The sequence below is a fragment of the Tachyglossus aculeatus genome, chromosome 9 (genome assembly GCF_015852505.1).
Source record: "Tachyglossus aculeatus isolate mTacAcu1 chromosome 9, mTacAcu1.pri, whole genome shotgun sequence".
Lineage (NCBI taxonomy): Eukaryota > Metazoa > Chordata > Mammalia > Monotremata > Tachyglossidae > Tachyglossus > Tachyglossus aculeatus.
In genome coordinates, this window is record NC_052074.1 from 49,506,155 (window position 1) to 49,534,035 (window position 27,881).

Genomic DNA, 27,881 nt, shown 5'->3' on the forward strand with positions numbered 1-27,881 from the left:
TATATTTCATCAGGAAAATCTCAGGAAGACAAATTCTGTAACTTGTTTCATTAGTGTCCTGGGGAGACGGCGTGATTTCCCATCTGGTTTCCACTAATTACTAATCAACAGAATTCTAGAATGCAAATACTGATGTACTTTTTTCCTACATAAATGACTAAAAGGTATCCCTTCTCTTCTATGGCTAATTCCCTGTCATTTGCTTACCTTGCGCTTCTTAGGACATTAATTAATTCATCTAGGGCCCTATCAAAGAAATTGCCCACAGCATGTTTAATTCTCATAGCAGTATGTTGAGAACCATTTTTTCATGGCTTTAGCAACTTTTTTACTTTTACCAACAAGGCAGCTAGAAGGCAAAATGGATTTAAATTCAAAGTTCTCAATGAAAGAATCATTGGTACTAAGTTAGTGTAATCTTCCCAGCCTCCTAAAGTTAAAATAAATCAGCCAACCCTATTTGCTGAGTGTTTACTGTATGTTGAGAGACTACAGCACAGGAGAGTAGGTAGATGCATTCCCTGTCTATCAGTTTACAGCGTAGATGAGGACACAGACATTAAAATACATTTATGGCTTTGTACATAATCTCCCTTATCTTTCCTTGGGTTTACAAAATGAGACACAATGTTTTCTTATCAGCATGGTCAGTTGCTGCCTGGATGTGTGAATTTTGTACAAAGAGCAGTGAGAGAGCATTTTCAGAGCTTCAAGGTAACTCCCACTAGCGCTGGAATCCTAAATTCTAGAAACTGCTCGGAAGACTTGAACACTGGGGGTGAAATGTTCCATTTTCAACAATGAACAGGAATAGAGCCGTAGAGTCAGAGGGGCTACATCTTTGGACCCTGTGGCCCATCCCCTGTTAAAACGTGTAAATGTCCAATGGCTGTCTGTGCTTTCCCTAAAGATATCTAGGAATGAAGACTCCACCAGCTCCCTCATAGTCTGTTCCAGTGTTTTATCATCCTGATGGTCTTGAGGTACTTCCTACAGATTAATCTGTCTCGCCTCCACCTGTTCAGTCCTGTGGATGTGGATTTGTCATTCCAACGGGTACAGTAGACATTCATCCAGAGGTACCAGGTCCTTGGAACCTTGTTTGCTAAGAGTGTTGGTCCCGCCCCAGGCCTAGGCCCTGTCAGATGGGAGTCCCTAGGCAGAATGACATGATGTGAGGGAAGGAGACGTTTACAGGGGCCACCTGTTCAGAACCCAACTGGCTTTTCCCCAGCCTGGCCTCACATGGCATAGTGAGTGGTTAGAGTATGTGCTTGGGAGTCAGAAGGTCAGGGGTTTGAATCCTGGCTCTGTCATTTGTCTGCTGTGCGACCTCGAGCAAGCTGCTTCACTTCTCTGTGCCTCAGTTACCTCATCTGCAAAATGGGTAGCAAGACTGTGGACCCCATGTGGGACAGGGACTGTGTCCAACCCAATTTGCTTGTATCCACCCCAGCACTTAGTACAGTGCCTGGCACATCATCATCATCATCATCATCATCATCATCAATCATATTTATTGAGCGCTTACTATGTGCAGAGCACTGTACTAAGCCCTTGGAAAGTACAAATTGGCAACATACAGAGACAGTCCCTACCCAACAGTGGGCTCACAGTCTAAAAGGGGGAGACAAGAGAACAAAACCAAACGTAGTAACAAAATAAAATAAATAGAATAAATAGAATAGAATCATCATCAATCGTATTTATTGAGTGCTTACTGTGTGCAGAGCACTGTACTAAGCGCTTGGGAAGTACAAGTTGGCAACATATAGAGACGGTCCCTACCCAACAGTGGGCTCACAGTCTAGAAGACACATAGTAAGCTTTTAACAAATACCATAATTATGAATTATTATTCTTATTTTCCAATAGAGAGCTGGAAGGGATGGAATCCTTAGCTCTTTATGAAGATGGGGCCGGCTGGAAAAGCTGACCCCTCTATTCCACCTAAAAAGTAAAAGAAAGCAGGAGCAGGAACGACAAGACTGCTTGGTAGACAGTACCCTTCACTTGGTTGACCATTTCAAAAAAGGTCAGTCTGGGAAAAGAAACCCTCAGACCACATCATTTTAAATCATCGTCATAGTTCAATTAGCAAAAGGCAGAGATTAGGGAGCGCCTCTAAATAATGATAGCTGAAGCCTTGTTATAATATATCTGTACAGCACTACTCCTACTCGATTAACAACTACAGACTGGAGCCAAGCAGAGAATTCAATTTTAGGAAGGGACAAAGCTCTTCTGTGTTTGTTATAGCAATAAGAACATTGATAGAGTATCCACATCAGGTGCACTGAAAACATAAAACCACATTTACAATTTGTTAGAATTCAACCTAAACTAATAAAGCCAAGAACCCTAAAAATTAGGCTCTCTCAGTTTATAGACTATCAAAAATGAATCCATTACTGTATTGGAGTTTGAATGTGACCTCTGTAAATTTTTGTTGCCATAGAACAGGGAATGGGCAGGGTGGGAACCCACTTCCTATCACAAAGCCGCTATGTTTGAATAAAACCGTCCAGGCTAATTAAATATTTACTCTCTCATTCTATTTTCATCACCATGCTCTCATCCCTATTCTGGCAATGACCAACATTCCTCAAGGTTGTCTTAAATTTCCAGGGAGTTGACTATAACTTTAAAAATATAAGTCCAATTGTTATTATTCCTATTCAGTCATATTATTGAATGCTTGCTGTGTGCAGAGCACTGTACTAAGCATTTGGGAAAGTACCATATAACAGAGTTGATAGACAAGTTATCATCTAACAAGTCTGAAAAAGTCTTATTTCAAATTTGCTTTCTGAGGCATCCTGTTGTATGTATGCTTGCAATACTTTTTTTAAGCAAAATCTCTGATTGTTAAAATTTTGATTTTGAAGGGCATCTTCCTCCCATCTTTTCCTTACTTAAAATTATTTTAAATTTTGGGGGAAATTCAATTTGCACTCTTTGGTTCATCAAATGAAAACAGCTAAATTCTTGTTTGAAGAGAAATTCAAAAATTCTGAAGTCGTTGGCCGTTGTTAAAACACAAAGTTCTTCATATAATAGGTGAAAAATTAAATTCGTAAACTACTTATATGTGATGTTGCTCTTTTCAATGTAAATAAGCACATTAAGTGGGTGGAGAAACTTGTAAAAAATTGAAAGTGTACCTGTAACCAATATACCTCTCCTGACCTGACATGTTGCCAAAGAAAAGAGGCACTAGGCACTGTGCCTAGAGAGATATATACAAATAGACTGACATTTGCACCCTTAGGCCCCTTGTTTTGGTTGGCCAGTGCCTTTTTTCTTAATCATTATTTAATGGAAGATTTCTTTGCAGAGTAGTCAGTTTCTTTGTCTTTTAAACAGACTAATGATGAGTCGCTGGTAAGTCACCATCACTGAAATGACACGAGGAATTCAGGAATGAAGGTTTTGCAGAGAGTAATCCAGGGAGTATTTTAACATTTGGGTTGGATGAGCAAACCACACTGCCTTGCGTCTTGCGACAGGGCAGACTTGGTTTTCTTCCCAAGAGACCATAAAAAGTCCAGGGTTCCCTTGCTATTCTGGAGGTCTTCTGCAGGTTAGGAAGTCACTGTTTTAAGCAGCAGGGTGGTGACAGGGTAGAAAGGGGGAAAGAAAAATCTATTGTCTTCCCCACTTGAAAGCCTGGTAACTATGGGAACATAATGAGCATACCATCATTCCGGGTGTTGGATGCAACATGGATGCAGGTGTTCCAAAAGAAATCAAAGAAGACCCAGGAGGCATACTGAGGAACATATCCTGTATGATGAAGAGCATATCTTGCATACGTACATGAACAGCAAGGGTTTTCTGGCTCTATTTGGGCTTTTTTTTTCCCAAGGAATATGTCAGGGAGAAGCCATTTGAAATAGGGCTCATATCATCAATTGAGGGATGCAGCTGTGGTGCTAGAAACATCCACGTGATTCTAGCACAATTTTGCTGGAAATTTCAGTAGAGGTTGCTCATGCTACAAAACCACAAATTGAATTGATAGTTCCACTCGAGGAGGAAAGTGGATAAGTACTACAGATAAATGATAATGAGATGAAACTTGCAAAAAGGGTTGCTATGGCAACATAGACCCTAGCAGGCCAACATAAACTGAAAAAAATATGTGATAACAACAAGTCCACGTTTAGCCATTTGAAAGGAACAGAAACAAACCTGAATTATTCTAACTATAGTGTCAATAAAATTCAAATAGCCTTCAATGGTTTTAACTGAAGCTGAAAACAACCATCTAGGCAATAGGGTATACTTATAAAAAGTAGAACAAAAATTTTTCAGGAACATTATTAAAATGTACCTAATCCACCATAAGAGTGCAATCATTTTATTATATATCCATAGGGGACACCTTCTCTTATGTAATGCCCCATTTTGAGTGGAACCACCTATAGACACCCACCAAGCAAAAAGAAAATCAATCTCAATCTCTCTTTGTTCTTGCTCATGTCTTTTTTCTTTTTCTCTCTCACTCTTTATTTTTCTTTCATTTTCCTTCCCTCCCCTTCTCTCTCTCCTGCTCTTCCTCTTACTCAGACTTCCCCAAAAGGGCCCATCTGTTCTCCACCAAGGTCCCAAAATGTATTCAAGGGGCCTCCAGTCAGGAACAATGCATGAGGCTTAGTCCTGAGATTTCAGGTCCGAGAACTAGAGCACAGGAATTCATAATGATGATAGTGGTTTACATGGTGCCACATATGTTCTCTTGGACCTGCAAGTCATGTCTCCATTGGGGCATGGAGTGCAGTGAGCAAGTAAACGGGCAAGGGTGTAGCACAGAAAGTGTGATCTATGCTCATGTTAGCTAATTACAGGCAGAACTGGTGTTAGACCTAGGCTCCTGATTCTCAAAGCAGTGCTCTTTCCACTTGAACCAACAGCAGGGCTCCCTTTAAATGTACTAGTCCTCTGAACAATTGTAACTAATTTAGATACCAAGTCCGATCAATCCAGTAGCCACTGAAGCCATTAATGGGTTCATCTAGGGTATTTCTCGGTCTTTCTCCCACCATAAACACAAGCAAGAGCGCATCTACTTTCTCTACTCTTCTTACCAAACAAATTCTGTGCTCTTTTTGCACCTCACCTACATTATCTGACTTTACAGGCTAATTTGTAACAGAGACAGATTTTGAGACATCAAAGTAGCTATTGATTCCTGTTATTTTCTTTGTGCCCAAAGGTGAGTTATTGGTTTGCTGAGTTAAGAAGGCGGTAGTTGAATACCTGAACTTTGGTGATGGAAGAGAAGGGAGATACAGGATTTGCAGAGCAAGAGGAGAATTTTGGATAAAAACTACGTATGAGGTTTTCTCACTGCAGAAACAGTGTTAAAATTCAGATGGTAAGAAGATCATCACTGCTAGTGGTGGAGAAACATGGAAAAAATTCAGACCCTAGATAGTCTCAAATCTCACACACTGGTCAATAGAACAGGTAGAGAAAGAGGGAGAAGCTAAATTCCTACAATTTAGAAAACACTATTTAATTGGCCTGAGTATGTATATTTGGGATTCTTTATTTACAAGCAACCACATGGAGGAGGTAGAGAAGCACACTAGAGGAAGTGGAGAGAGAAAGAAAGAGAGAGAGAGAAATCTTCTTGTGGATTTCCAGTACTTGGTGGACTAATTAATCCATTAATTAGTCCATTAATCCCATCCATACCCCTTTTCTTCAGACCCATATCCTCCCAGGATGTTACACATTCCAGAGGATTCTGGAAAGTATAGTCCCCAAAGGGCAATAGTTACTGGAATAGGCTTCCAATTCTTTCAGGCTCCTTCGGTCAGTGAGTATTCTGCTTCCCACATGGGCCTCAATAGCCAAGCTCCACCAACACACATCAGGCAAAACTTTCTTAAAATTTCTTAAAATAGGATATGGTTGATTCTAGGGTATTTCTGGAAACGTGACATGGAAAAGTTCATGTAAGATGCATAAATTAGAGTCTCCCCAGTACAGAACTTTAGTTTGCTTAGGGATGCAGGAACTTTTTCAGGACATTAAGATATCACCTTAGGACGCTGACAGTTGCAGTGTAAATGCTCCTCTCAGGGTGACTCACTTGGTTGTTTGGTTTAATGGATTAAAGACACCGAAGCACTTTTTTCGTATGCTTGCTTCTCTGAGACAGCCCCAAGGTCTGAGCTACAAATGGACTAGAGATCCTTGAAGTTAGCAAACAGTAAGTGACCATCATCCATGTAATAACCCTCCACATACTTTTACTGTTGCTTTACCTTCTGTAGGCTATTATTTTGTTCATTGCCAAGAAATTTCATCCTCATTTTCCAGCTCCAATTTCCAAAACAAAAGCATTTATTCCATCATGTGACTGGCACATTTGCTCATCACTAAACTTGGAGAGCAAAGAGAGGACAGGATCCGCAAATGCATGTCTACCAATTTCCAACTCTACTGAACTTTCCCAAGTGCTCAGTACAGCGCCCTGCACATAGTAAGTAGTGAGTAAATATCACTGATTGTTGGAACTCTAACTGGAAGACTGGCCCGAGAAGTCCCTTTAAGAAACCTCTGAGCAACAGAAGGGGACATCCCAATGCCCTTGAACAACCAGATGTGTAATCTCCTTATTACACCCTTGAAAAATCCTTGAAAAACCAAAGATTGTTAACTTCTTAAGTGCAGGGACCCTGTCTCCTAACCATATTGTACTCTCAAGTGCTTGTACCCGCCCAGATACTTAGTACAAGGCACTTCAGATTGTAGCACTCAACAAATACCATTGATTGACTGAAGGGAGAAATTCCTTCAAGACACCATTGAACAACAGAAGGGAGAAATCTCTTTAAAGCCCGCCTGAATAACCAAAGGTGTGACCCAAAATCCAAGTTGGCTATTTGAAATTTCGCAGCAGGCAGTCTGAAAGATCACTTCAATTTCATCTTGGTAGATGGGCATGTTTCATTATAAGAAATGTGAAGGTTATTCAGGCAAACCACCTCTGTCAACAGATTCTTTGTGAAGAGCAGACTGAATATTTCATAGGGCATTTCCTTGACAGATTTATAGTCAGTTTGGGGTTGCTGCGTTCAAGATGTGGCTTTGATGAAGTGGAAAGTGATCCTGCAAGTGATCAATACACTTCAGGAAAGCTGCCTTTTTCACTCTTAATGCATCCAGTACCATTTAGCATTAATGAGTTTTTCAACTTTTTTTTCATTTTAGCATCAGACCTTTTTTTTCCTCCCTGAAACTGGAACTGCTCAGCATTAAGTAAGATATTTTAAAGCCGGGGATGATGAACTGCAGCCCAGGACTTGAAGTATATCAGTAGTCAGGCAGCTGTGCTATGAGTATGAGAATCCTACCTCAGCAGATGGTTACGGGCATGTGAAATTTGATGATCAATCCCAGAGTTGATAGAGCTGTTGCCTGGACAACTCCCAAAAACAGCTGGTTAGATTGCTAGTCCCGAGATGTCTGAAGAGCTGGCATTCATTGACTAACACCTCAACTGAGCTATTTCAATGCCTTAAGTAAAATTGAAGGCACCATTTGGGAAGGCCTCTTAATAGATGGATTATGCATTGTGCAGTGGATTGGATATATGTTTAAAATAGGACTGTGGCTGACCCTAGGTTTCAATAAGCACAATTCATTCATTCATTCATTCAATCGTATTTATTGAGCGCTTACTGTATGCACAGCACTGTACTAAGCGCTTGTGAAGTACAAGTTGGCAACATATAGAGACGGTCCCTACCCAACAGCGGGCTCACAGTCTAGAAGACTTTAGTTATTCCAATTTATAATCCAATGTATAATGGCTACTTTGTTACCTACATATTCTTGGGACCTGTAACCATGGTTTTAGCATGAGAATTCAACATGAAAGACTTTAAGGGAGTTCAATTTGAAATATGCGTAGTAAGAAGGTACGGGAAATGTTAGCTTTATCTATCCTAGAGAATTAAAATTACAATAAATGGGAGATAAAGTCATGCTTCTCCAAGGAAGACAAAAGACCAAATAAGGATAAAGATTGTTCTCTACCAGAAGCCAGTAATAGGACAATCAATTCTCAACTGTTTTTTGAGACATGGTCATGTCAAAGGTGTGTGGGGGTGGGGGGTAGAGGGAGAATGGATTAAATTATGTCACCATGACCTCATGAGACCTATGAGTTAATGACCATGATACCATGCTACAAGAACACAGAAGAACCAAAAGGATGGAACATTAGATGTTCGTAGGGTCATATCTAAGTGAATTTTCCTAATTAATTACATTTAAATAATGCCTCTTCTAAAAGACCTTTTATTTTTGGTCTTGTTTAATTTTTTTGATCTTTAAATTATTTTATTTCTTTAATCCACCACTTATAACAGTGCTTGGCACATTGTAAGTGCTTAACAAGTACTACTATTATTAATAATTATTATTATTTTTCAGCATACATACGGTTTACCATTTTGTCTTACTAATTTATTCTTCAGAATAGGGATTTTTTTCGGCAGAGGGGACAAATCCTAGAAATCACTACCTTAACCTTGATGAATATCAACTGTCTCTAAAGTGAGCAGTTATAGACTACACCAAGCCCAGATCTAACTGGAGACCTATTTTCAGAGAGAACTGTGAATCTGAGAAAACAAAATAGCAAATGCTACTGCAACTAAGAACTGCAAGCTGCATCTGTGAGTTCAAAATCAACTTCCAGTCCAATAGCTGTTAGCAGAATGAGGGAAAATTAATGAATGAAATATAGAATTAACATTTGAACTGAAGTGTCAATTAACCAATGGAATTTACTGAGTGTTTATTATGTGCAGAAAACACAGTACTAGGTGCTTGGGAAAGCACCGTCAAATATTTTCAGAAACGAGATTGTTGCCAGATTGCTTCCAGTCTGTTTGGATCTATTGCTGCAGAGAGGAAAAGCTGAACCTCTCTAATGGTGGGATAGAGTAAGGTTTGGTTAACTGAACATTTCTTACAAGGCTTCCAAATTGGTACCTTAGTTACGGCCCATCGGATACTTCGTGGTGACCAGACCAGATGGCTACAGCTCTGAACCTCACCTCCCCAGCACAGGTTCAATAAATACTCTTTATGTGACAATGGCTAACCATCTCAAAGCTTTACATTTCATTTATAGAAATATATCAATTACCTTTCTCCCCCTCACTTTCAAAAGACAGTTTTCTCCTCCGAAGTTTGCAGTTTTCTTCATCTAAATCATTGGTGGGTTGTGACTTGGTGAGATCGCCCTTTATTTAAGGAACATGGAAATATTGTGGAAGATTAGTCCCTTTGAGCACAATGCACAAGGCAAATACCTAGAACCTATAAAAATTGCTTAACATTTATCTTACAATAATAATAATAATAATGGCATTTATTAAGCACTTACTATGTGCAAAGCACTGTTCATTCACTCATTCAATCAATCGTATTTATTGAGCGCTTACTGTGTGCAGAGCACTATACTAAGCGCTGGGGAGGTTACAAGGTGATCAGGTTGTCCCAAGGGGGGCTCACAGTCTTAATCCCCATTTTACAGATGAGGTAACTGAGGCACAGAGAAGTTGAGTGACTAGCCCAAAGTCACACAGCTGACAATTGGCGGAGCTGGGATTTGAACCCATAACCTCTGACACCTAAGCCCATGCTCTTTCCACTGAGCCATGCTGCTTCTCTACTTAATATTATAAAATCAACTGATAGATTTGCCCAATATTTATCTGGACTCATCAGAGTGATTCTGGTTGTTTCATCAGCTGGTGGTGAAATAATAGTCATTCAGGTTATTTCACAGTAATGCTTGTTGATGATTTTGTTTTCCCACTTCATAAACAAAACATCAGCTTGTTTGGAATGTGTTTTATCTAACAAAGTTCAATTATGTTAACTATGGATTAAAAAACAAACCTCTTAAATTAATCTGTTTTGTTGTAAGAAAAAATGTGCTCATTACAATTAGTCCTGATGCTTAATTATATGGTAATGATTGCACAGGTTGACAAATGCTCTGTTTTGTACCCTTTATTATTTTTATATGTTCATTTCCATCCATCCTTCCTCTGATTCAGTCCAGCAGGATATCGACAATGATGCTGCTGAAAATGGCAAAATCCTGTTTCATTCCTCTACTTGCCTATAACACTCACTTGAGGTGTACCTAGTTATTTCAATTTTTAAAATCAAAATTCTGAATTAATTTGGGCACTAACTGGTGACTCTTGATAACTCACTGAATTGTCAAGATTCATCATTATCCTCATGAGTTGCTATTGCGGGTATGCACTGGATTAACACTCTAAATATTATGCCTCAATGCCCCCTTCTTTTACTTTAGGTACCAATTATGGATTTGGGATACCCAAGAATAATGATACGGCCAACAAGTAACTGGAGTGACTAGAGAATTGCTGGAATGGTTAATACATAAAGAGAGAAAGTATTTACTTTTGCTAGTATAAACTTCAGGGCAATACTCAAAATTGTTGTATATATTGATAATGAAAGAGATTTTTGAAGTTAAAAATTATACTCTTGCTTACAATCTGATGCTGCATTTTCACACTTTCCTTTTTACTAGCCAAACATAGGCCATTTATAAGGTAAATTCTGGGTGGGGTTGGGATTTGCTGGGTTTGGGTCCAGCATACCCGCTATGATTCTCAACATGGAAGCCCTTTTCTCCCTCGTTCTTTCCGCCTCCTTCCTGAAGATGCACTGCCAATCAATCAATCAATCGTATTTATTGAGCGCTTACTGTGTGCAGAGCACTGTACTAAGCGCTTGGGAAGTACAAGTTGGCAACATACAGAGACAGTCCCTACCCAACAGTGGGCTCACAGTCTAAAAACAGTGGGCTCACAGTCTAAAAGTCTAACACTGCCAGTGTTAGCAGAGGCCCCTGTTTCCAATAAGAACTGAAAAAGTAGAGTTGAAGGACCACTTTCCCTTCTTTACACCAGAAAGTATGATAGTGTCCTTTTAAATCTAAAGTGGGAAAACCAGATTGAGCGAATCCATCCCCAAGAAGCCTTTCAGGAAACTGCAAAGGATACAGGGAAGTTGGTTCACTTTGTCAGCCAACTTATTTAGTATTCCAAAACCATATGGAATGTTACCTGGAATGCAACACTACTATGTCTTCATTTATTCACAGACAATTTATTAGATTCTAATTCTACTAACCTCACTTCTTTTAGTCAGCCTCAGGCCTACTTTCATAGACTTAGTGCTAAGATTAGAAAAGAATGTGAACACAAAGAAAAGAGTAGGTTGTACCATCAACCGTTTTTACCTTTGGACCTTCATGCCTTAAGTTGAAAGTCAGCTCTAGATTGGTGAGAAAGTGATCAGAAAATTCGGGATACATATCCAAAACTTCCAACAGGTCTTCCCGCTGGATCTTATGCAAGTCGCAGTATGTTAAAGCTCTTACATCTGCATTAGCTTTCCCAGGTTTTGCATAAAGATGTACCATCTCTCCAAATATATCATTTTTGCCTGCAAAAACAGGTCAGAGATTAGCGCTTCTATAGGGAGAAAGTTTAAATAAAACTGAAAGTGTATGCCTATTTGGCTTCTTGGCAGATTGTCCAAATAGGGCTCAAATAAATTAAATGGAGGATTGAAGAAATTATCCAGATACTTCATACCCAAAGAGTTTTCATTGCAAATAACCAAAGAATTAACTGTACCTCTTTTAAAGTAAATCTGTCTTATGTTCTCTTTCTGTTTTCATTGGTTGATATCACCATATCCCTGGTTCTGCCAGGAGTTAAAAATGTGTGTATTGGGTTGTGTTTGGACATGGAAGAGTGGAAGCCCAATCAAGAACTCTGGGAATCCAGCAAGAAGTAGAACAGTAATGACGGAAGAATAAACGAGAAACAACCGTCTCTGTTGTTGTCACTATCCCATCCAGCAGTTCCCTGGGGTTTACATCTACTCTAGAAGCTCAACAAGCAGCAGAGAAAGAGCTGCAGAAGAAGAACAGAAATGCTGCCAAGAAGCTAAAGCAGTGGCTGACCAATGGTTTATTATCTTAGTGACTCATATGCAACTTTTACTTTGCTAGTGTATGGTTGGCCGCTGACAGCTTCTACCCGGCAATGTGAAAAGTTTCAGTGCTTATCCAGACAATTCAAGCCAAAATATCTGGTCAGGTGTTCAAGAAACCCGAGTCTTGATAACTACCCCGCTTTCCCCACTATGTTACACTTGATTAGCCAGTGAATTGCTTTATCCCCCAGAGCATGTTCTGGCTCCCTGTGTTCCAAGCTGCTCAGGGAATTTCAGAGGGGCCAAATTTGGTTGAGGCAAACACATGGAAAAATAATTTCATTGCTTAGTTGACCTCTGGTCAAGGCTACCTCGGTGAAATCCCCCTGGGCTTCACTGGGGGGACTCTCTTTCACCCTCGATAGACTTTCATCATCATCATCAATCGTATTTATTGAGCGCTTACTGTGTGCAGAGCACTGTACTAAGCGCTTGGGAAGTACAAACTGGCAACATATAGAGACAGTCCCTACCCAACAGTGGGCTCACAGTCTAAAAGACTGTAACTTTCAATTACTTCTCAGAGGAATTTAGATCCCTTGTTAGGAAGGTGTCATTGTGGGATTCCCAGGATGGCAGAGAAGGCTCATGTGGAAAAGGAATATCCAGAGCTTCCAGTCTGAGGGATCCCTCACAGGGTATTTAGAAAGAATCTTGAAAAATCAATGATTTTGTGACAGTGGTGGCTGAAAGCAAAATAACTGCATTAGTTAAACACTCATTATGTACTAAGCATTGTGCTAAATGCGAGAGTGGATACAATCAGATCATTCGCAGTCCTTATCCCACATGGGGCTCATAGTCTAAGAGAGCTAATATTTTATCTCCATTTTACAGATGAGGAAACCGAGGCACAGAAAAGGTAAGTGACTTGCCCAAGATCACACAGCAGCAGAGTAGCAGAGCCACATCTCCTGTCTCCCGGTCCTATGCTGTGCTCTTTCCACTAGGCCAGGCAGTTGCTCACTGTTAGGAGACATTTTGTAATCTCACTTTGGATGGAATCATTCTATCATAACGAGCTCCCTGTATTTCTAAATTCCATTCTCTAAATTTGGGAAATAGATTTGACATCTTTGTAAAATTTAAATTAAAATAGAGAAATTAATCTTAAAATACATTCTTTACTCTAAAAATCAGAAAGAAATGGGTCCCATTATCCAAGCAAATAAGTTTATGAAAATTTGATTATTTTTCAATGACCATATTATTTTCGTTCTTATTCCTTTTTTATGAACTTCACACTAATGTGAATTATATACAGTGAAACAGGGATTAATTCTCTACTTGAGTTTTCATTTTAGTCTCTTGAAAATACCAGAAATTAAAGACAAATTTCTTGATCCTCCTTGAAGCAGTGGAGCAAGAAAATCTGTCATAATAACTACCAAAAAGGTCTTTCTCCCTTGACCAGGAAGGCTACAATTAACTCTCCCAATTTTAATATCCATGTACAGCCTGAAAGATCGCTGGACCATGTTATTGAAAACACTTGCATTTGCCAAATTTAAAGAAATTAACATAAAACAGATAAAAGTTTTACTGCAACAGAGTAAAAAGGTGTTTTAGAAAAAGCAATTGCTAAGAGTGTGCCATTTGGGGGAAGAATTGTCAGTTTTAATCTCTGTGAATAGAGAGACTAAAAATATTTCTACAAGTCAGTTTGTACCGGGGAAATGTGACAATGACATAATATTCTCCATAACTGAGCTTGAGTTCAGTGACATTAATCTATTTTAATAACCAAGTTGCAAGTTTTAAAAGAAAAGTCAATATTTTGAGCACTGTATCTAAAGCTACATTAGGAAAAAATTAAGATATTAGAGTCGTCTTTAACTCATTCTCTGCAGAAATAATCAGGGAGTAAGTCTCTGGTCCTAATGAAAATCAAAGAGCAAACATTTTATTTCTATCACCTTGCAGGGAGCTAGGGAGACAGGTGGCAAGCCAGTTAGTTTCTCGAAGTTTTGGATTATGTTACTGCACTGAGGAACTTGTCAGCAGTTAAAGCCAATGTCTTGGAAAACCAAGTGTTCTCACCCCACTGCCTACTTTTAGAAGCCAACTCATGCTGTTTCGGAGATCAAGAATGAAATGGAGCATTTTCCTTCCTTTTGTGTCTATTAGAGCAAAACCAGAAAAGCTGACAGCTAGTGAAAACCCAGCTCGGTTCTGCCTGCTCAAATGTTTCGGAAATGATTTTGACAGATGTCTAAGGTGTGATTTTGTTTTTGTTCTGAACTAAATTCTAAAACTTTTCGAGTTTGGAAAACTTTATTCTAAACCAGGAATTCACTGTCTTCAAAGAAGAATGCTCGAGATAATTGTCCATTTTAAAGTGAATTAAAGTTCATTAATTGGCCCAACAGTCGAGTAGGGCAATTTGAAACTCAAGGAGAAGCAATGTGGCCAAGAGACACAGCATGGCCTAGTAGAAAGAACACAGTCCTGGGAGTTTAGATGACTTGGGTTCTAATCTCAGCTCTGCCACGTGTCTGCTGTGTGACCTTGGGCAAATCACTTCCCTTTTCTGTGCCTGTTACCTCATCTGTAAAATGTAGATTAAATCCTACTCCCTCCTATTTTTACTCTGAGCCCCATGTGGGGCAGGAATTGTATCCAGCCTGATTAACTTGCATCTATACCATTTTTGCCATTTTAATTTTGGATTTTAAATAGTTTCTATTTGTCACTACCCTTAGGTATGTTTTCTGTGTGATCACAATAAATGGCAAAATGCAAAAATCCAATGAGTTGCCCCCAACACTTCTTAGGTGTCTTTCCAACCCTTCTTCTCACACCTATGCTAGAGGAAGACAATCAGATTCAGTAAATACCCACTGTCTGATAGAAATGATAAAAGACAGATCGTGCCCACTGAGGGGGTGGCAAACAGAGTAAAATGGCAGAAGAAACACTAAAAAGCAAATCAGAGCTGTTTTGACCACTCAAATAGCCAATTTTATAGAAAAGAAGATGACAAATACAAAAGGACAGGCCTTTTGGAGGCTACCTGTAAAATTTAGCCTTAAATGAATAAGTAACTGTTACGAAGAGATTACTAGCCTCTGTGAGAGAAAAATAACGAGCATGAAACACTTTGCCAAGTACAGTTGATGGCATCATTCTCAAATATGTAGGCGAATGATCTATATGCTTGCATCAAATTAAATTTTACATGGAGCATTCAAATTTCTCACAGAAAGAGCAACCACAAATAATTGGGCATTAGTTAGCAATCTGTTGCCATTCCCAAGTAGTTCTCTGAATGGCTCCTTTCGCGCTGTACCTCTAAGAGCTGTCTTTTGAAACACTTACCGAGAATAGCTACCACAATGTCATCCTTGAGGATTTCAATGGAGCCTCTGGAGAGGAAGTAAAGTGCAGTAAGAACATCCCCACAGTGAACGAGTGTGTCACCTGGAGGTGCGTGGGTGGTCTTAAATTTCATCGCCAAAGCTCGAAGGCAACCTTTACTTGCCCCTCGAAAAGCTTTGCAGTGCTGGAGCAGAGTCTGGTTGAGGTGTAGACAAATGTCAGCTTGCAGGCATTCTGGAAACCCCTTTAGGACCTGAGGAAAAGAAATTAGATCATTTCAGTTATGTATTTCTCCTGGGAGAATGCCATATTGGACTTGCCTAAAAATGAATTCTTTGGCCACTGGAATGTGTGGATGTGAAGACGGGGCGGTAGGAGGGCTGTTGGTTATTAACCAGATCAATGACTCTGGCTTTGTTGAACATGCAAATGTTTTGATCAAAAACCTGTTGTCTGATGGAGAGCAGACATTCCATTAAACAAAACACAAGTAGAATTGCATCAAAATGTGTACCTACACTTGATTTTGGTGTCATAATGTACCCAAATATAATATGATGATGTAGAGGCTATTAAGCCTTTGTTTCTCTGATCCCTTCTGCATCATCTATGCACTTGGATCACTATCCACCCTCAGCCCTACACCACTTATGTAACATATCCAAATTATATCCATTAATATTAACGTGTGTCTCCCCCTCTAGATTGTAAGCTAGTTGTGGGCCAGGAACGTATCTACCTATTCGGTTGTATTTACCATTCCAAAGTGCTTTGCACATGGTAAGTGCTCAATAAATTCCAATGATTGATGTAAATAGTGAAAGACAATACAAATACTGAGGCATTCAGCTTTTTGGTGGAATTTCAACTGCCAACCTGGTTTACTCTGGTGTCCACATTAGAAACAGGAGTGCTCATCTTGATAAAAACATGGCATTACGTGGCTCAATGGAAAGAGTATGGGCTTGGGAGGTCAGAGGTCATGGGTTCCAATCCTGACTCCGCCGCTTGTCAGCTGTGTGACTTCGGGCAAGTTACTTAACTTCTCTTTGCCTCAGTTCCCTCAACTGTAAAATGGGGATTAAGACTATGAGCCCCATGTGGGACAACCTGATCACCTTGTAATCCCCCCCAGTGCTTAGAACAGTGTTTTGCACATAGTAAGCGCTTAACAGATACCATCATTATTATTGAGAAGCAGCATTGCTCAGTGGAAAGAGCACAGGCTTTGGAGTCAGAGGTCAAGGGTTCAAATCTCGGCTCTGCCAACTGTCAGCTGTGTGACTTTGGGCAAGTCACTTAACTTCTCTTTGCCTCAGTTACCTCATCTGTAAAATGGGGATTAAAACTGTGAGCCCCCTGTGGGACAACCTGATCACCTTGTAACCTCCACAGTGCTTTGCACACAGTAAGTGCTTAACAAGTACCATTATTATTATTATTATTACTAGTGAATGTTGTATCTGAGAGAGGCATGGAGGAGTCATCTGAGAAGTACTCAAGGTATCTTACATAAGCTTTGCCCATTTGAAATATGATATTTAAAATAGCACTAGGTGAGAGAAAAAAACACATTTGAAACTTTGATGGTCTAAGAATAGACCCCCTTGAAGAAAGTCAAACTGCCAGAATTAGTAATATTTCCCTCGTGGCAGTGCCTGTTACTGATTTACCAATCATTCTGAAGGTAATACATATATTAATTGGATAAAGCAAACATTTACTGAATCATTTTTAACTAATGTTATGGTGGACAACACTGAGTGGAATTTCACATTGGCAGAAAAAATTGAAGCCATAAAATTCTTGCAAGACATTGCCTCCTACTCTTAGAAAATCTGGCGCTCGAGAGGGGAAATGACTATAGAAAGTCAATAGCATTTTCTAAATCCTTGATTTAGTGTCAGATGTGGTTGTTTTAAAAAATTTAGAGTTTTCCCCAACAGGATGTACTCAAGCATTGGTAATATGAGGCTATTTTGTTCAATAATAGCCAAACTATAATTTACCAATGAAACCTTAGTACCTTTAAACTGACTCTCTAATATTTTCTATGATTGTTAAGAGAAACCACCACCTCAGCTTACACTGGGAAATTAATAGAGGACAGTGTTAAAACATGCTTGAAGAAGTTGAACAATTCATAAATAACGACAACAAAACAGACATCTTTAAAGAAGCCTGCAAATAGCAACATAAAACAAAATTATTAAAAATAAAAAATTATTTTCTTTTAGCTACATCACAAGGTGCTAACCAAATTTGATCAGAAATAGTAATTAGAAATGTACTGTCGGTTTCATGCTTACCAAAACAATGCTATGATGCTGTATAAACATCCCGAACACCAAAGTTTACATTTAATGAATTATGATTAAGTATATTTTGAACTATTTTCTATCAATATTAACATGTTATTAAAAACCGCTGCCCTGGTTGTGTTCAACAAAAACATATTTTTAATATTTAAAACCACACTTTAAATTCAATTCTAATTATACTCAATATACTGCACAAAATTTCTAAACTATTCTAAACAATTTTTTTTCCGAGACTTAGAAATTATAAAAATAAAGTTTTTTAAAGGTATTGATTAACTGTAGTAGTTAGCTAGTAATCTCCTAAACATCCAATAGAGAGTTTTCCTTTGAATTTGAAGATAATGGTACTGGTGGTGATTTTTTTAATCAACGTGTGAGCAGGGCTGATAAAACTTATGTGTGACCACAATTCCTTTTACACTGTGGAAGAGGATTGGCCTGTGCTTCATCATTGTATTTGTTATCTACAGTGCCTGAAATTTTCATTTCTCCTTTATGACCTCCTAGGAACTTCTGCTCCCTGAGATTGTCATTTCTTATTTAATTGTGGTTGCCAGACTGAACTGTCTTCTCCTGCTGTTTCCCAACTGCCATGGTGTTTGAAGTTTCACCTAATCGTGTTTTTAAAGAGTTTCTTCTCCCCTCCTACTTTACAGTTTTCATATTTCAGCTTACCAACCTTTAGCTATCTGGGATGTCCCGCTGTCAGTCAGTCAAGTGTATTTACTGAGCACTTACTGTGTGCAGAGTACTGTACTAAGTGCTTAGGAGAGTACACATAATAATAGACATTCCCTGCCCACAGTGAGCTTCTTGTTGTCCATTCACCTAGCACAATTATGGTGGAATGACCATTGTTAGGCCACTGATTTTTGACTGTGCTCTAGGTCTTCATCATTAGCCAGCCCGTTTCCCCATGTTTTCAAAAACAGTACTTGGGTAGTGTCAATGGAATTGCTCTAGAAAACATGTATGATGGGTCTGAGGGAAGTGCAGTATTACAAGCATATAGAAAGTTTGGTCTGAATTATGATTTTTAAGTTTGCACCACACTCGGCCTGTCAAAAGAAATGTCCAGCCCGCACACTTCACTCTTCTAATGCTAATCTTCTCACTGTGCCTTAGTTTCGTCTAACTCCTTGCCAACCCCTTGCCCATATCCTGCGTCTGGCCTGGAGCGACTTCCCTTCTCAAATCCGACGGACGATTATTCTCCCCAACTTCAAAGCCTTATTGAGGGCACATCTCCTCCAAGAAGCCTTCCCTAACTAAGCTTCCACCACTCCAACCCCCTTCCTCTTTTCTCATTCCTTTCTGCATCACTCTAACTTGCTCCCTTTATTCATTCCCCCTCCAGACTCCACAGAACTTATGTAATATCTGTAATTTATTTATTTATGTTCACATCTGTCTCCCCCTCTTTTAGACTAAGTTCACTGTTGGCAGGGAATGTTTCTGTTTATTGTTGTATTGTACTTTCCCAAGTGCTTAGTACGGTGCTCTGCACACAGTAAGCACTCAATAAATATGACTGAATGAGTAAATTAATACAGCATATACATTTAAAGCCCTTTTACAATGGAAACTGCCATGCAATGGACTACCTTGTTGTTTTATCAATATAGATTTTCTTGGGTAAGCCAGAGTATATATTCTCAAAGCCCCATGTACTTTGACTGTGACTCCCATATGGGACAGGAACTGGTGTTTGACCTGATCTACTCTAGTGCTTAGTACAGTGTGGCCTAGTGGATAGAGCATGGGCTTGGGACCTCGGTTCCAATCCTGATTCTGGAACTTGTCTGCTGTGTGACCCTGGGCAAGTCACTTGACTTCTCTGGGCCTCAGTTACCTCATCTTTAAAATGGGGATTAAGACCGTGAGTTCTATGTGGGATGTGGACCCTGTCCAACCTGATTACTTTGTATCTACTCCAGCACTTAGAACAATGCTTGACCCATCATAAGTGCTTAACAAATACCATCATTATTACTGTGCTTGACACAGAGGAAGCATTCAATAATACTAATAATGATGGTATTTGTCAAGTGCTTACTATGTGCCAAGCACTCTGCTGGGGTAGATACAAGGTAATCAGGTTGTCCAACATGGGGCTCACAGTCTTCATCCCATTTTACAGATGAGGGAACTGAGGCACAGAGAAGTTAAGTGACTTGCCCAAAGTCACACAGCTGACAAGTGGTGGAGTCAGGATAAGAATCTACGACCTCTGACTCCCAAGTCCGGACTCTTGGACTCCGGACTGAGCCATGCTGCTTCTCAAAAATATCACAATTATTAATCTGCCTCTAGATTCATAGGTGGCTTACTTTGTTTAGGAACCCTAGGTTACCTCTTGAGAAAATGATTGTAATTTGTACAAAGTCAACAGCGTTCAATGGCAGAATATTTGTAATAAACTCATGTTCCTTCTAACTGGTAAATGATAAGTTCAAAAGATGACAGAGTAATCCGACATCAGCATTCTGATTGCTAAGATAGCTGGTACTGAAAGCTCTTTGGGGAAATTCTTTGGGTCCCTGAGCACGGGCTTTGGAGTCAGAGGTCATGGGTTCGAGTTCCGGCTCTGCCATATGTCTGCTGTGTGACCTTGGGCAAGTCACTTAACTTCTCGGAGCCTCAGTTACCTCATCTGTAAAATGGGGATGATGACTGTAAGCCCCACATGGGACAATTTGATCCCCTTGTATCCCCCCAGCGCTTAGAACAGTGCTTGGCACATAGTAAGCGCTTAACAAATGACATAATTATTATTATTATTATAACATGATTAATTGAAATTAATAAAATTTAGAGTTATCACAGAAAATGTAAATTCCATGCTAAAAGACATTCACCAGATCTTAATTACTTATTTTAGCACATATAGCCCACATTTTGTAGGCTTTTTTATGATTAATGTCAAGATAAAATCTTATCTGTAGCTTTAATTTTCTAGTTTGTTAAAATGCTGACATGCAGTTTTAGAGTAAGCCTCCACACTAGTATGATCTGAGTCAGGAATCTCTATTTTAAGAATTAATATACTATATTAATAGACTCTGCCCTTGCTAAGTGACTCGAAATCATGACATAATTCAACCTTTTCTGTTAAGCCGCCAAGCCCAAAAAAGTACACATGAGCTGATTCTTTCGCTTCCTAATATCCCGATAAATAGGCATTTATTATGTTACACTTAGCCACCCAAAGTGACTAAGCATAAACTGCTTAGCTCATCTTTTTTAAACTCCTATAACTAGGCCTAGGATACTTTTGTAAAGCCTAAGATTAGGGTTTGCTTTATCCCTAAATTAACACCTTTGTCCTACAAAGGTGTTCATTCCTTCTTGTCATAACCCAAATCCTTATTCATTCATGCATCCATATTTATTGAGCACTTGCTATATGCAGAGCACTGTGCTAAGCACCTGGGAGAGTACAATATAACAATAAACAGATTCCCAGACAGATATTAACATAAATAAGTTTTACAGATATGTATGTAAGTGCTGTGGGGCTAAGAGGGGGGATGAATTAAGGGAGCAAGTCAGGGCGATGCAGAAGGAAGTGGAAGAAGAGGGAAGGAGGGCTTCGTCAGAGAAGACCTCTTGGAGCAGATGTGCCTTCAAAAAAGGCTTTGAAGAGGGGGGAGCGATTGTCGGATTTGAGGAGGGAAGGCATTCCAGGCCAGAGGAAGGATGTAGGTGTGGGATTGGTGGGGAGGCTGCACAGTATGGGGGAGAAGCATCCTGCTTCTCCTTCCTGCCAATGGTCCCCTTCTGCACTAACAGACCCATTTAAACCAGAGGAGAGAGGGTTGACTGAGCAGTCAGCATTTCCTGTCTAATCTGTAGCCCTGCTCAGGTCAGAGTAATACAAATGGTGGCTGCTTCTTCATTAATCAAATTTCCTCGAGCGTTCTTTGCTCACTTTATTAGTCTTCACCGGGGTGTTTGATCCTGGGAAATTTCTGATGAGAGTCAACACCCCTGTGGTCTGTAGATATGGTGATGGATGCAACAGCAGGTTACCTAATCCTCCCCGACTAACGGTTGAGAGAGGGAACAGGATTTTCCCATTCCCTTCACATTTATCATGCCTTAGCACATGAATCCTCTGTCCCAATCTGCTTGTCAAAATGTGATTCATGTTGTTTCCATCATCGAAAGATATTTATTGAGCAGCAGCCCTGGGCCTGGCCTCATTGGGACTTGTGTGACAAGCTCCCTCTTTGATGAGTCAGACATGCCCCAATCTGAACAGAGACAAATTCTTCCTGCAGATGTGACGAGGGGCCATCCATTGAATACAAATGTGCACATGAGATTGCATATGGCTTTTGAATGTTAAACACATCAAATGATAAGGGTAGGTGAGTGGATATACTATTACGTTGACTAGGCTGAATTCTAACTATTTTCTACTCGAGACTGCAACTTGTGAGTGTAAAGAAAATGAACTCTAAAGGGATTTGTATGACACAACTTGTCAGTGCGCTGAATCACAGGCTGCTAGCTGTAGTCATATGTTATTGGTATATTTTTGTCCTTTATCTCTGAGGATTATTTTTGGCTAGCTAGTTCTGGGAGTGTCTGATAAATTTATATTTCTGATTTTCCTCTTGGAAGAAAGTGATGCTGGTTAAATGGATGAATATTGAAATACTCCAGGAACAGACTTTATTTTGGATGAGAACTGACCAAACTGATGTTCTTTGTAAATCACCTGGCTAGGGTGCCACAACACTCCTGTTTGATGCTAAGGATGGTAAAGGTTTGTGTCACACCTGCACTTCATTAATGAATTATCTTTGCTTAGGGGCTGGTTATTGACTAAAACTGCGCCTTTACCACTGCAAGGACAATATTTTAAGGCAAATCAACTCTTTCGGTGCACTAAATCAATGTGTACTACATCCATCAATCAACTGCATTTATTGAACCCTTACTGTGCGCAGAACACAGTCCTAAGGGCTTGGGAAACTACAATGCAAAAATGTTGGTCAGTATGTTCCTTACCCACAGCAAGCTTAATCAATGGCACCTGAATGTTTTATAAAGAATTAGTACATCTCTCCAGAGTGAGCAATTTGCTTCTTGGAACCAATTGGATCAGGTTAACTATATCATCAGCATTTGTTTACTTAGCACCTTTCTTCTTTACAAAGCACACGTCTTGTCAGAGTAAGATAAAGAAATCACATTCTTAATTCCAACTTACAAATGGAAAATGCAGGCACAGAAGCCGGTGCATAATATACAGATTTCCTTTAATTTATGTGTTGTAAGAATTTTGAGTAATGGAATCATGTCAATTTACATATTTATTCATACAAATTTGGCTTATGTTCACTTGGAAGCTTCTATTGTTGGGTAAGGACACTGTGTGTTTAATTTATTTTAGAATCTGCTACTTTTGGGTAGCTTCTTGTTGAGTCTCACTAGACAGCTCCAGGATGGTTCTCTGTGCTATTCTGGGTGATTCAAAGGTCATTAGGAGGATGTCTAGTGAAATGTGGATGAAACTTTGACCAAACAGTTCAATATGGAGTGACTCAAATTCAGTGGCACACACACGGTGAAAATATGAACTTGCTACATCCAAGTTTGAAAAGCTTGTGGTTGCAAATGAACCACATGATGTGGTATGGTTGAAATGAGGTTAACGGATTGCTAACATCAAATCCTAAGTCTATTCCCAGACAAATTCTAAAAGTTGACATTTCCAAAAATCAAAGTCAGCCTTAATTATTGAAAATCATTATTATTAACAGGGCAAAGTTTGGGGCTGGGGCCAGATCGATTTTAGGAATAGGTTAATGCTAGCTTAGATCTAGGGTTTAGATATTTAAGATAGCATTATGGCTAGTACTTAAAGACATGTTTTCAGATGCACATAGGGTTAGGGTTAGGTCTAGCACTAGGGTTAGGCTAAAGATATAGTTAGGTGTATCCTCTGCCTAGTCAAGTGACCATAGTAAGCTCTTAACAAATGCCATTTTAAAAAAATGAAGGATTTGGGTTAGAGTTGACTTTAGGGGTAGACTGACATAGTACTACCATTGAATCATCAGGAATGGGTAGCCCTAATACCCCAGGAGTTTAAGAGGGCACATTCTCCATACTAAGCCCTGTCCTTTGTGTATGTGTTGAAGGAGAGGGAATTTTTGAAGCTTTTTAACATAATTGGAGATTATTTCTGCATCTTGAACCACCGGTCTGCCAATAACTCAATAATCACTTGTCAACTGCAAACATTCTCTCTGAATTAGAATTAGGAGTAAATGAAATTTAAGGCCCTTGCTCCCCGTCCCATAGATTTGCTGACATTTCTTAAGTGGGAACAATTTGGCTTTGATACCTTCCAGACAAGAATTCCCCTGATGGGTATTAGGTTGAGGATTTGATGCACTTGATATTCACCTCACACCACTCGTCTACATATCTTTATATATTTAAAAATCATTTATATTAATGTCTATCTCCCCCTCTAGACTGCAAACTCGTTGTGGGCAGGGGATGTGTCTACTAATTCTTTGCATTGTACTCTCCCAAGTGCTTCGTACAGAGTTCTGACACTGTAAGCACTCAGTATATCCCATTGATTGACTAAACAATTCACCTTTGAAGGCCTCTGAAACTGTAAACTAGATAGAAGTTAGACCATTGTTTTCCTGGTACCACAAATAAATGGTTTCTCTGTCACAACTCTTCATAATGGCAGAGGCATTTCAGGAGGTTCCCTGGAAACTCCCTGGAGAACGGGCAGTTAGGAAAATCTTGATTCATGCATAAACCTTTGGTACCTTCTATTGTCAATTTCAGTAGCCACTGTGAAAAGGCTTTTAAATAAATAAAAGAACATCAGCTAAATGCAACCCACACATAACAGGGGTGACCCTTTAGTTCCCGTGAACTAGGACACTTCCTGTAAATATCAGCCAATATGAACTTCAGGTGGTTAAATAGGTTTTGGAATATAGTGATCTATCTTTCTTCATTTTTATGTGGTACCAAAGGGTGACCTTTTCAGAAGAAATGGGTGGTTTGGATCTTATGGATTATTTTTAGTCAAATCCTAATTCGTTCCTTTATGCACAGCTTTTCTCTTTCTCTGGACTTTTTCTGGTGGCATGAACTAACTATTTTGGCGGTTTAGGTTGTTTGCTCAAGGTAGTGTGCTTTTAATTACCATTCCTTTCTGCTAGTGGCATAAAAAGTACCCAAAAGGAAGGATTAAATGCTCAAAAGGTTAATTTTGAAAGACAATGGAATGCTTCTTCTTTAAAATGGCACTGAACTCACATTGGTGTCATGGCACACTTTCCTGGTGTCTGGTGGAAACAGTACAAGGAAGAGACCACAATAGGCAAAAATAGAAGACTTTCTAAAAATATTATTTTTCAAAAGCATTATAGGAGGCTGGGGAACTAATGTTATCTTTTACAAAGTGCTGTAACAAAACACCACTAAATATTCTTCACGTTGGTCAGTGATGTCAGGTAAATAGGGTAAATATCAATGTAAATTTTCAGACATTTCTTAGTATAACTAAATATGACTAGATCTGAAAGAATCACCACAGATGTGGCTATTTATCCAGTGAAATGACTTATTAAAATGTCTTTAAGGAAGATAAAATTTAGATTTCATCTTTCTTTAAGACATTTTAACAGATAGGAAGTAAGAACAAATAAGGTGGCTTAATATATTGAGCATAACGATATTCTAACAAAGTAATTACCCATTTCTTAGCATCAAATAAAGCATTATTTGAACATATTATGGGTATTATTTCTAAAGTAAAAAATACCCCTCACTTGATTTTCTTCTGCTCGTACTACAGACATCTTTTCGAGCAAGCCTCTACTGGTTCCTTATAATGTGAACATCATATAGTTGATGTTACTGAGTCATTTTACCCTCTTTTTACTCACTTTGTAGTCATGACATGAAGATGCAGACAGAATGTACAAATAGGTTTGTGCAAAAACAAACCCTTAAAAATCACATGCAAATCTCAAATGCATATGGTTAGCAGCCCATAACATAAACATGCAAATGACAGAAAGTAAAAGTTTCTGCAAATTTCCTCATGACAGTGATCTACGGCAAACCATATACATTTTAGCTTGTGCGGGGCCAGCGGGAGGGGAGGGGAGGCAAAGGAGTGTGATTTGAGTGTGGGGTACCAAACCACATTTAACTGATTTAGTGACACCAAGGAATTCTTCATTTTAAAAATGACTTCCCTTCGTTTTGCTTCAATTTTCATGGTTTACCCCACTCCCTTATCTCATTTTAGCTACCACTGGATCATGCAAAAAGCTAGAACTAAAATCCAAAAGCATTAAACAAGCTTCAAAGCTCAGATAACATGGATATCCTCTACATTTTACACAAGAATTAAATTTGATATAAATACCTCCTGCTCTTACCAGTGGGTGGTGTTATTCCATTTTTAAGGTGTGAAGCAGACAAGAAAGAGATAAATCTTTCATAAGTACATCAATTAGGAGAGTTGACTATATAAACCATTCACAGGTGATACATTCAAACAAGGAAAAGCAAATAGCTGTGAAGATTTGTTTCTCATAAAACTAGGGTTTTATGATGGGAAGAAATACTACAATAACATCTTTCTTTAATGCCATTAATCAATAAACTAGTAATGTGAAAAGACATTCTCTATATGGTTTCAACACATAACATTAAAATTTCCCAGGAATTCTTGTAAACTGACTTATTTGTTAATCAGTAAATTAGTATCGAAGCAGAAAACATCAATTAATTTGTGGGTGCTTTTTCATGACATAGAGAAATACCACCACAGAGTGAATTAATCACACAGTGCTTCACCGTTACAGAAAAGACTCAGTGCATTAAGGAACCTTTATTAGATAAAGAATACTAATTAGCATCTGCATATTAGCTCAAAAATGAAAATCGTTGGTTAAGACCTGGTCCTGTGAAAGCCCTTACTGGAGGATTTTGAAAACCAGGCAATATTTGCCATGCTATCTTTGATCTGGCTAATTACAAATTTTTGTCTTTTTCTTCAAATATTTATAGGGAGCTATCACCCAGATCTAAGACTTGAGGGTCATAGAGGATATATTCATCAAAACCGTGCAGATTTGCTGATGCAAAATTTGAATTTGCTGCTGCTGATTTTAAACCTGAATGATTTTGCTTTCCAAACAAATTTTAGAAACAGGGTCACTGCCCCTTTGAACAGTAGGCAGATGAGATGACACCTCATTTTTGACTATTTCATTTTTCCTATATAGTTTCCCATGGAGCCTGCCTTGATATTTGTGTTATCAACCATAATCCATCAGTTTCTATAATCACACAACAAGGTCAAATGAACATAACTGCAATTTTCTTCTAAAAACAGCAACAGCTTGTCAGGACAACTGTACGGTTAATTATATTGACCTCTGAGTGGAGATATAATAGGCACTAGGGACTGACAGGGTGGTTGGGGTTGGTTGTTTTACTACAGATACAACTGTGCCAGGACTGATTATTTTCTATCTACCCCAGTGCCTAGCACAGAGCAAGTGCTTCATAAATACCATTTACCTTTTTAAAATATTTAATCACAAGATTCAGTAATACAATTGTTGTGTTATCTAACAACAAAAGGATAAGAGGGATAAATGTGTTCCTGTTTGAAGGCACTAAATTAATGCATAGTCCTTATCCTTTCATGTTACTAATATAAAGAATGAGGCACATGTCACTCCAGGGGTCAAGAGACTATTATTCATCTTCAGAAACTGTCCTTTTTTTAAGAAAAAAAAAAAAGGCAGGTACTTGAGCCCTTATCTTAATGATGGGGTCTTTATTCTGGTATAACCCAGCATGGCTCAGTGGAAAGACCATGGGCTTTGGAGTCAGAGGTCATGGGCTCAAATCCCGACTCCGCCACTTGTCAGCTGTGTGACTTTGGTCAAGTCACTTAACTTCTCTGTGTCTCAGCTACCTCTACTCTGTAAAACGGGCATTAAGACTGTGAGCCCCACGTGGGACAAGCTGATCACCTTGTATCTTCCCCAGCACTTAAAACAGTGTTTTGCACATAGTAAGCGCTTAATAAATGCCATTATTATTATTATAACCCTTCTTACCACTAGAACACTAGCCAAACTCTAA

At 39.0% G+C, this 27,881-nt stretch overlaps 1 protein-coding gene across 6 annotated transcripts in view; it reads right to left on the reverse strand.

The window, feature by feature from the left end:
• KCNH7 (potassium voltage-gated channel subfamily H member 7) overlaps window positions 1–27,881 on the reverse strand; it is a 318,392-nt gene that overhangs the window by 20,050 nt on the left and 270,461 nt on the right. For 3 of the 6 annotated variants that reach the window (XM_038751858.1, XM_038751856.1, XM_038751855.1), the window contains 3 exons: window positions 15,400–15,652; window positions 11,318–11,523; window positions 9,176–9,272 (listed from right to left, as the gene is read on the reverse strand). In XM_038751858.1, the coding sequence (XP_038607786.1) occupies window positions 9,176–9,272; window positions 11,318–11,523; window positions 15,400–15,652 (556 nt within the window). Of the gene's footprint in view, window positions 1–9,175; window positions 9,273–11,317; window positions 11,524–15,399; window positions 15,655–27,881 lie in introns of all 6 variants that reach the window. The other 3 variants (XM_038751859.1, XM_038751860.1, XM_038751857.1) reach the window with 2 other exon arrangements.